This window comes from Haplochromis burtoni, unplaced genomic scaffold (genome assembly GCF_018398535.1).
Source record: "Haplochromis burtoni strain Fernald_Lab_line unplaced genomic scaffold, NCSU_Asbu1 Contig_621, whole genome shotgun sequence".
Lineage (NCBI taxonomy): Eukaryota > Metazoa > Chordata > Actinopteri > Cichliformes > Cichlidae > Haplochromis > Haplochromis burtoni.
In genome coordinates, this window is record NW_024582982.1 from 225,559 (window position 1) to 235,680 (window position 10,122).

A 10,122-nucleotide genomic window follows, 5' to 3' on the forward strand; every position below is an offset into this window, starting at 1 on the left:
ACACACACACACACACACACACACACACATATATATAATACAGAGACAATATAAATAAAATATACGAAGGGGATAAATAGAATAAATAGGAAATGAACTTGGTAACACAGAAAACAATATGAAGGTAAAATGAGGGCATATACAAAATAGCCGCTACAAGGTTTCAGTACTGACTTATCTGTTTCCTACTGTTAAGGTGGTTCTTTAAGGGCGTAAGCAGGAAAGATGCTGAGAGGCAGTTGCTGGCCCCTGGGAACAAAATTGGATCCTTCATGATCCGAGACAGTGAGACTACCAAAGGTAAGTGATGTATATTTGAGAAAGACACTCTTTGTTCTTTTGTTGGCTAAGAGAAGAAAGTTGAAACATGGACCAAATCGTACATTAAAATAATAATATTAATATTTCTTTGTAACAGAGGACAGTATATACATGGGCTAATTACTTGTTAATGTTAATAGTTAGTTTTAGTTCATTTTAATGTTAGCATTTAGAGTCATAACTATAGAAGCGATAAAAGGATACTTTAGCAGACTTATATTTCATTTGAAAATGAATGCTATGTTTCCAAAGTGTCTGAAAACTAGACATATGACTTCCTGTTAACACTAGCGTGAATAAAATTAAAATTGTGATGGAATGTCCATGTGATGCTTACAGCTTTTTCTGTTTCCCTAAATGAAGCAAAAACAAGAGAAAAGACACTCCAGTTCAACCTAGACCTCTTGTGTGTTGCTTTAATTTGCTTTGAACAGTCCCTGTGGATAAGATGCTGTTTCTCCTTTTCCACAGGCAGCTACTCTCTGTCTGTCAGGGACAGTGATCCTCAGTCCGGTGACACAGTGAAGCATTATAAGATTCGTACACTGGATAATGGAGGATTTTACATCTCTCCCCGCATCACGTTCAGCACCCTGCAGGAACTGGTCAGCCATTACAAGAGTGAGTTCTAGCTATCAACAAATCTCACGCTCTAGTCCAGTGCTGACTCATTCAAACTTTTCACAGCTGTGCTCACAGTGTTTTAATAGCACAGTTAGGTTATCTTCTGTTTGCATTGAATTGCTGACGTTGGGACTTCTTGGGGGCGGCCAAGCAGCTCCAGCTTAGTTTGCATTCCACTGAACATTATTCTTATAGTAGTGCAGAGCACACTCTGCTGGCCAACTTTAATATGGCAGCCTTTGTGGAACATTGCATTGCTCTGTGACGAGTACTACTATCATGATTTCTCAATAGCATTATTTCTTATTTTATACTTTTCTACCACAGAGGTACAAAATCAAATTGCTAAATATTCATTCTGCTACATACAGAGCAAGGAGATGGTCTCTGCCAGTCCCTGACTAACCCATGCCTGAGTCCAAAACCTGAAAAGCCGTGGGAGAAGGATGCATGGGAAATCCCAAGATCTTCACTCAAACTGGACAAGAGGCTCGGTGCTGGCCAGTTTGGAGAAGTGTGGATGGGTGAGATAGATCTTCATCATTGTAGAATCCATTTGTTTATTGTGATGTTAGATAGAAATCCATTTCCTAAACGTAATTTTTTGTTTGTTTGTTTGTTTTAAGCCACATACAACAAACACACAAAGGTAGCAGTGAAGACCATGAAGCCTGGCAGCATGTCAGTGGAAGCATTCATGATGGAGGCCAACCTCATGAAGACTCTACAACATGACAAACTGGTTCGACTTCATGCTGTCGTCAGCAAAGAGGAGCCAATCTATATTATCACTGAGTTCATGGAGAAAGGTGTGTGTGTGTGTGCCTGAGTGTGTATTTGTACATGTCCACATGGGCTATTGATGTCAGCGATTGCTGCAACATCTTTTGAAAAGTGTTTTCCCATGACATCTACGTTCAAAATGTTTACACTATGTTACACTAAAAATGAAGGGAGATGCTCTTTGCTGTGAGGTAAAAGAACATTTGAAAAAGATGAACTGATCATAGCTAATACAAGCAGTGGCTATAGTTAAAATGGGTGATAATAATAATTATCAGTTTAATAACTAATGCCATCTGTTTGTTAATACTTTTGCATTTGTGTGCCTACAGGTAGTTTATTAGACTTCTTAAAGAGTGATGAGGGCAACCGAGTCCAGCTTCCAAAGCTCATTGACTTCTCTGCTCAGGTGAGAATATATTGGTCACATTCAGTACTGGTGCTTTTGCAAGCTTGTCCCACCTGTTTCCCTGGTTTTCTGGCTGTAAATGAAACTTGTGTTTGTATGCAGTGCAAAGCACACGTCCCAATATTAAAATCATTTTCAAAGTTCAGCTCTTGTGTTGATGTTCTCTGTGAGAAATTCTAACTGTAAAACTGAGCAAAGTAAAATGATTAAAACTCCCTGAAGGATAATGTAATGGTGCTGGCCTACCAGTAACACCGAACAAAATGTTCCAACCATGTTTAGTCAATGAAAAAAAGGAAATATTAACTACAAAGAGGAACAATGAAAGAAGAACTACAGGTTACATTGTGCTATTGTGCTGAATATTTTAAGAATGAATGTAAATCTTCAAAAACAGACATTTTCTGTTACACATCAACAGGCTAAATTCAAATTTTCAAGCAGCTACCATTTCTTTGAAGCTAGTGTGCCTTGAGAATATGTGCTTATTTCACCCTAACTGGCTAGTTTACTGTAATTACCATTCCACTTAAATCCTATTTAGTTTTACCTACATATCACCAGTTTGTGCTAACAGTCTTTCGCAGTAAACACAAAACAAACACACTCACCAGCAGCTTCTTTAGTTACGCCTTGCTAGTACTTGCATTCGGAGCTGCCTTAATTATTTGTGGCATAGATTCAACAAGGTACTGGACACATTCCTCACAGATTTAGATCTATATTGACATGACAGCTTCATGCAGTTAAGCAGTGGATCTATGATCAAAATCTCCAGTTTCACCACATACCAGAAGTGCTCTATTTGACTAAGTTCTGATCACTTTGAGGCCTTTTGGGTAGCCTAGAGTGAACTGATATTGTAAAAAGCAGTTTGAGATTATCTGCAAGCAGATATGAGAAGATACACACACTATAGTCATAAAGGCATGGTCATGAGTGTATGAATGTGTGTGTGAATGGGTGGATGACTGGATGTGTAAAGCGCTTTGGGGTCCTTAGGGACTAGTAAAGCGTTATACAAATACAGGCCATTTACCATGCTTAGCAACAACATTTTAATTAGATAAGCAGTGGTGGTTAAACAGTGCTTAGTTAGTACTAAAAAACTCCTGCATGACCTGCAGCCTGTTTCCTGTTTTTAGCTGACAGCTGTGGCATATAGTATGAAGTGGTTTTTGCTACAGTAGCCCATCTGGTTCAATATCTGTGTGTTCAGAGATGTTCTTCTGCTTACCATTTTGTAAACAGTGGTTAAAGTTGTTAAACTTCATATCAGTTCAGAGCAGTCTGGCCATCCTTCTCTGACTTCTAACTTGACATAGGCAAGCCATTTTTGCTCAGGGAACTGATATTTTCTCTTCTGCACTAGAGAGGGTAACGTGGGAAACCCCCAGGAGATCAGCAGTTTCTGAAATACTAGCCCATCTAACAAACTATACCACCTTCAAAGAGAGTGAGACATCCAGGTTTTTGCAGTTAATCCGTGGGGGTGCATGCATATTTGTTGCTGTTGCTGTTGAGGTGGTTCCTATTAAATACAAAGAACAGAGAGAGAAGGGGAAGGGGAAAAGGTCACCTACTTTGATTAAATCATACCATGACTGATTTTTTCAAGTTTATTGATCAGATAGCAAGAGAGGCTGATCTTATCAAGCAGTAACACAAAGGTGCTAAAGGGAAAGAGTACCCATGTGAATCCTCATGCATATTATAGCAAAATATCTGTTGCTATTATTACCAGCAGTAAAATGAACTGAAAGAAAAAGGGAACAGTGTTTCCTTGCCAGTGATATTAATTTTTGGCAACAACTTTTTGTCCTCTGTCATTTTTGTTTCTAGATTGCCGAGGGGATGGCCTACATTGAGCAGAGGAACTACATCCACAGAGACTTGAGAGCTGCCAACATCCTGGTCAATAAGGCTTTGGTGTGCAAGATTGCCGACTTTGGCCTGGCTCGTATCATTGAAGACAACGAGTACACAGCCAGGGAAGGTACAGCGCAATGTTTCCTATTACAAAAGATCCGGGCAAGTATCGTCCCAGAACAGATGGAATAGCAGCAGTCACAGTTTCATCAATCAAAGGGAAATGACTTTGTGTCAGTGAAATATCAGATTACGACCCAAATGACAAAACAAGCAGAGAATGACGATAAGAGCGACTTACCTCATGGTTTGCACATTGTAAACATGTCACCAGGAGATCTGTATCATTAGGTGACAAGTGATGTCTCACTGTCAACATTAGTTCCTATTCTAACTGGGTTTTCAATTATTTCCAACCAGGTGCTAAGTTCCCCATTAAATGGACAGCCCCTGAGGCCATAAACTACGGTTCTTTCACAATCAAATCTGATGTCTGGTCCTTTGGCATCTTGCTGACTGAGATTATCAGCTATGGGCGTACACCATACCCTGGTAAGTGGAAAACACAAGAGTTTGACACAAATCCCATGAAAAGCAGGACATTTGCACAAATAGTTGGTAAACAGGAGAAGCTTATTTGGTTAAAAGTGGCCTACTAAGACAATAAATCTAACAAGCTAGCATGGGATTTTTTGAATATATAAACATGGCTGTATAAAAAGTTAGAATGTTACTAGAGATATTCAACACATGACTTTATACTTAAGGAGGACACTAAAGAATCTAAAGAATGTTAAAAAAAAAAAAACAGACACATTGTATTAAAGAAGATGAACAATAGTAGTGTTCTTGCTCTGATAAACACAAAGTTGAGGTAGACAACAGTCAGGTGGAGCAGCAATTTCAGAGACATGCTTTGAATAACAAATCCTGTCTTACTGTATGTATAGTCTGTGAACGAGGAAGTGCTCTAATGGTATCTACCAGATATTGCTAGCACTTGCTTGGTAGCTTCACTGGCAGATTGCATTCTTGCTATACTGTAATAACAAGTAGGATGCTAGTTTAGGTTAGCAAGTGACTTCTTTAAGTTCCTCTTAGTACAACTAAGAGTAAATAACAGTTCATTCGCTGCAGCCATGTCACCTTGAGTGGAAAATTATAACATAGCTGCCTTAGTTTGGAATGTTATTATCATGAAGGGAGAAGCTATCCATAGGCGATAGATAAACCTATCCATTAACAAAGACAGAGATTTTCCATAAGTATTTTTCTTGAGTCCATCCTGTAGTTTTTAGTCTGAATCAAAGTTGTTCATCGACCAACTAATCAAATGAACTATCACCTTCACCAAAGCACTCTAGATTGTCTTACTCCTACATTAGTCCTCTTCTTTTTACTTTTATTTCTTCCATTATTTTCAGGTATGACCAATCCAGAAGTGATCCGCCACTTGGAGAAGGGCTATCGAATGCAACGTATGGATAGCTGTCCCAAGGAACTATATGACATCATGATGGAGTGCTGGAAGAACAAGCCTGAGGACCGCCCCACCTTTGATTACCTGCAGAGCGTCCTGGAGGATTTCTACACAGCCACAGAGAGCCAGTATCAGCAGCAGCCATGAGGCTTCAGAGCACATCCATTCACACCTACTGTAACTTCTACAGGAAGCAATGCAGCTCAGGTCACACACACATATATACAATCTCTACAGTTCTGTCTATCTGCGTCTCAATCTTTTTCTAATTTATAAACATATAATTCTTAGTAATAAGGGACTGTACAGCAATTATAGATGCATGAAAGTTTTCTTTAAGGAAGCAGTCACAATGTAAGATTCTTAATTTTGTTAATAGTCCCACAGGTTTGTTATATCTGCAGCCCCCGATATAATAAGTGATGCACAAACACATCCATCATTTGTACCTGTAGTCATTTTTTTGTAGTCATTTTATTACAGACTGGACGTATCATGGATTACTGTAAGGAAGTTGAATGTTACGCACAGGACACATTGTCTGACATTTTGGGAAGGGTGAGTTGTATTACTTCACTTTGCAGGCGAGGCATGGGTTAGAAGGACCAGAAAGAGTCTCCTGAAAAGCGTATTTCCAGAAACTCTGGAGGAATTGCACAAACCAGACAAACCTCCCCCCTCAAAGTCCAGGAACTCTAGATTCCAGGAACTTTAGAGGTGGAGCTTTCTGTTTTCTAAAATAACACCAACTTGTCAGGACTGGAGAAGTTTGTGGTATAGCTCTTCAAAATGTTTCCATGTGCAAGCAGACTAGTTTGCCTAACCAAAAGGAGATCTAGAGTGCACCAATGCATGACGTAACCTTTTAGTTCCTTGAAAAAAAGATTCCTGGGTAATATGTATATGCACTGCACGTGAAGAGCGCCTGCAGAGTTCAGAAGAGCAAGGACAAAAGAGTGAATTTGCAAGAGGCAGAAAACTATTTTACTAAACAAAAACAAACTATAAATAGCCCTGCGTGTTTTTGTTCTTATCAGCACTGTAATTTGTGTACAGTCCCTAACATCGAATGCCTTTGAAGGGTTTTTTTAAGCTCACATTAAACCAGACTCTCTCACTCACAAAATATTATGGTAGCACAAACATGGCCCCATTCACAAACACCTGGAGATTGCTGTTATGCTCTAGCGCACATTGTCCAGCCATCAACCACAACACAGATGTTCACAGGAAAATGTGTTCAGCTCTAATAAAACTATAATAAAACAAGCAATCCCACCACTGCCCCCCTACTCCCATAAAACTGTGGTGTTTCACAGGAAAGTGGGTATTGTCTTGCTGATTCTGCTTAAAAGCACTATTTATACTTTTCATTATGCTGTGGATTTAGCATTACTTCTTTATAGTGCCTTTTGCAGTGGATCTTTCTTGCAGACTTAATGTGTACGATATATTCTGTACAGACATTGATATATATGAAGAGATGCAAACATTCAGGCTCTTTACCTAATGATGCTTGTTGATTCCTACATGTTTCTCTTTTATTACTTAAATTATTGAGAAAGCAGTGCATAGGTACATTTCACATTGGACTTTTTTGCTAATTTTATGATCTGAACGCCATTGTATCTTCAATGGAAGTGTCTTCCTAACAGCAAATGCCTTTTATTTTTCGTTTTTGTGAAGGAACGATGACTGCTCTATTTTATTTACATTATGTGTCTCATCTTGAAAATAGTAGATTTCTTGCACAATACAACAAGCATTTCTTCTGTAGTTGATCAGCAATAGTACATCATATACTAAAAGCAATGCTAAGTTTACTACTTGAGTGGTTCTAATGCATTTCAGGGGCCCCAGATGTCAGAAGAGCTTTTTTGGGGGGGGAGTAAGATTTAATGATTTCATGCTGTGACAAATTTAATGCCATTCATAGAGTGGGGACTGTGAGCAAAACATATGAGAGCTTTTTTTTCTTATATAAACAGGTATGATTCATTTACAATGATGACTAAATCATTGCTAGCACTGTATATAGTTATATTCACAAAGTTGAGTATATTTTAGTGTTTTTCTTAATTCTTCAATATAAAGCCCTTGTGATATTTGTGAGATGCTTGATTCTGTCAATGCAACTGTCATGAAATGGAATAAACTACTTTAAAAACTATAAGTGTGTATTGGTGTAACAGCAAGCAACATATTTTAAATGTGACTCTAGCAATGATTCCACTACCTGTAAGATACCTCACCATAAACCCAGACATATGCCTAATTAAATGTGTCTAGAGAGAGTCTGCTGGGGCCTAAGACAAAAGTTCATTGAAGGGTCTCCAACCAGATTTGATCATCATTGTGTTATAAATAATAAATTAAATAATTGTTTATTTAAGTGAATTTTTCGTTGACTGGACAGAGATGGTAACAAAATGATATATTGTTTAACAAGGAATTTAGAATGAGCTACACATGCAATATGATTAGCATTATCAGCATTTTGATTATTGTTCACTTTTGCTGCTTGTCCCAAAAACTGAAAGGTACAGTGTGTAAAATCTCATCGTTAGATATCAGTCAACTGCAATCAACTGAATTATGTTTTATACCCCTCCTAATTCAATTGTATAATCCTAGCTACTTGGCCACTGTAGGACAACCAACTTTGGCTGTAATTTATGGCAGTAAGTTTAGGCTGATCACATTGATAATGAGATGAGTTGTTGAGGATACCCTGAACTTTTCACTTGGTAAGTGTTGCTGTTTTTGATGCTGTTAGCTGCTCTTAGCTGGCATTAGTTAAACTTTCCTTGAAGTGGATCTAACATTGTTTGGCTCTTAGAAAATAAACTCTTAAAAAATGTGAAAATGTAACCAGCCTTTAATCAGAGGAAAACATTAGCTGGTATAATGTTAGCTTTTAACAGAGGCAATTCTAGGATCAGAGCTTTGGGGGTGCTGAGCACCCAGAGAGCTGCCCAGCCAGGCAATATAAACTACTCGTCACAATGAGACTTCTTCCCTGTCTCTGTCAGTCCCTGCATCCTTAATTGTCTCCAGTTGTCCCGAGTTCTCTCTGACTGTCTCCTTGGTGCATTTAAACCCCTGTTCCTCCCCGTCCTCGTCATCTGTTGTCTTCATCTCCGAATCAGTCATCATAATTTTACCATCTCTGTGCAAGTCTGCAAATTTCTTTATTAAATCATAAGATTTTGACGGTCCAAAAGTTGGCCTATCTATTATTGGCTGAGGTTTTAGTAGAGTTCTGGCTGAACCACATAAAAATATATCATTAATTTTAATCTCCCCAATCAATGATAATGTTATGTTGGAATGTTATTAAAGAGGGTCAAAAAAAATTTCAACCCAGTTTGTTTTGCAGATTCTGTATAGCAGCTTTAATATAGGGAGAACACAACTTCCAGATTGTGTGAGTAAAATTTGTGTTTTTTTCTTTGTCAGCTTAACAGTTTCTGTTGTGCCTGTCACTATTCCCTGTCTGTTTTCTTACCTGGTTCTTCCTGACCTTGTACTTTAAAGCAAAGCTTCTGAAGCGTGATCATCGAACAATCAAGCGTTTCATTCAAAATAGTCAACAGGGTCGCAAGAAGCGTGTGGAAAAACCAAGGCGCAAAATAACTGCCCATGAACTGAGAAAAGTCAAGCGTGCAGCTGCCAAGATGCCACTTGCCACCAGTTTGGCCATATTTCAGAGCTGCAACATCACTGGAGTGCCCAAAAGCACAAGGTGTGCAATACTCAGAGACATGGCCAAGGTAAGAAAGGCTGAAAGACGACCACCACTGAACAAGACACACAAGCTGAAACGTCAAGACTGGGCCAAGAAATATCTCAAGACTGGTTTTTCTAAGGTTTTATGGACTGATGAAATGAGAGTGAGTCTTGATGGGCCAGATGGATGGGCCCGTGGCTGGATTGGTAAAGGGCAGAGAGCTCCAGTCCGACTCAGACGCCAGCAAGGTGGAGGTGGAGTACTGGTTTGGGCTGGTATCATCAAAGATGAGCTTGTGGGGCCTTTTCGGGTTGAGGATGGAGTCAAGCTCAACTCCCAGTCCTACTGCCAGTTTCTGGAAGACACCTTCTTCAAGCAGTGGTACAGGAAGAAGTCTGCATCCTTCAAGAAAAACATGATTTTCATGCAGGACAATGCTCCATCACACGCGTCCAAGTACTCCACAGCGTGGCTGGCAAGAAAGGGTATAAAAGAAGAAAAACTAATGACATGGCCTCCTTGTTCACCTGATCTGAACCCCATTGAGAACCTGTGGTCCATCATCAAATGTGAGATTTACAAGGAGGGAAAACAGTACACCTCTCTGAACAGTGTCTGGGAGGCTGTGGTTGCTGCTGCACGCAATGTTGATGGTGAACAGATCAAAACACTGACAGAATCCATGGATGGCAGGCTTTTGAGTGTCCTTGCAAAGAAAGGTGGCTATATTGGTCGCTGATTTGTTTTTGTTTTGTTTTTGAATGTCAGAAATGTATATTTGTGAATGTGGAGATGTTATATTGGTTTCACTGGTAAAAATAAATAATTGAAATGGGTATATATTTGTTTTTTGTTAAGTTGCCTAATAATTATGCACAGTAATAGTCACCTGCACACACAGATATC

The 10,122-nt window shown here is 39.0% G+C and overlaps 1 protein-coding gene across 1 annotated transcript in view; it reads left to right on the forward strand.

Moving 5' to 3' along the window:
• hck (HCK proto-oncogene, Src family tyrosine kinase) overlaps positions 1-7,656 on the forward strand; it is a 21,108-nt gene extending 13,452 nt beyond the window's left edge. Inside the window, exons 6-13 of the mRNA XM_005948753.3 lie at positions 197-300; positions 793-942; positions 1,317-1,469; positions 1,572-1,754; positions 2,061-2,137; positions 3,980-4,133; positions 4,427-4,558; positions 5,431-7,656. Coding sequence (XP_005948815.1) covers positions 197-300; positions 793-942; positions 1,317-1,469; positions 1,572-1,754; positions 2,061-2,137; positions 3,980-4,133; positions 4,427-4,558; positions 5,431-5,633 — 1,156 coding nt within the window. The 3' untranslated portion in view covers positions 5,634-7,656. The remainder of the gene's footprint in view (positions 1-196; positions 301-792; positions 943-1,316; positions 1,470-1,571; positions 1,755-2,060; positions 2,138-3,979; positions 4,134-4,426; positions 4,559-5,430) is intronic.
• The last annotated feature ends 2,466 nt before the right edge of the window (positions 7,657-10,122 follow it).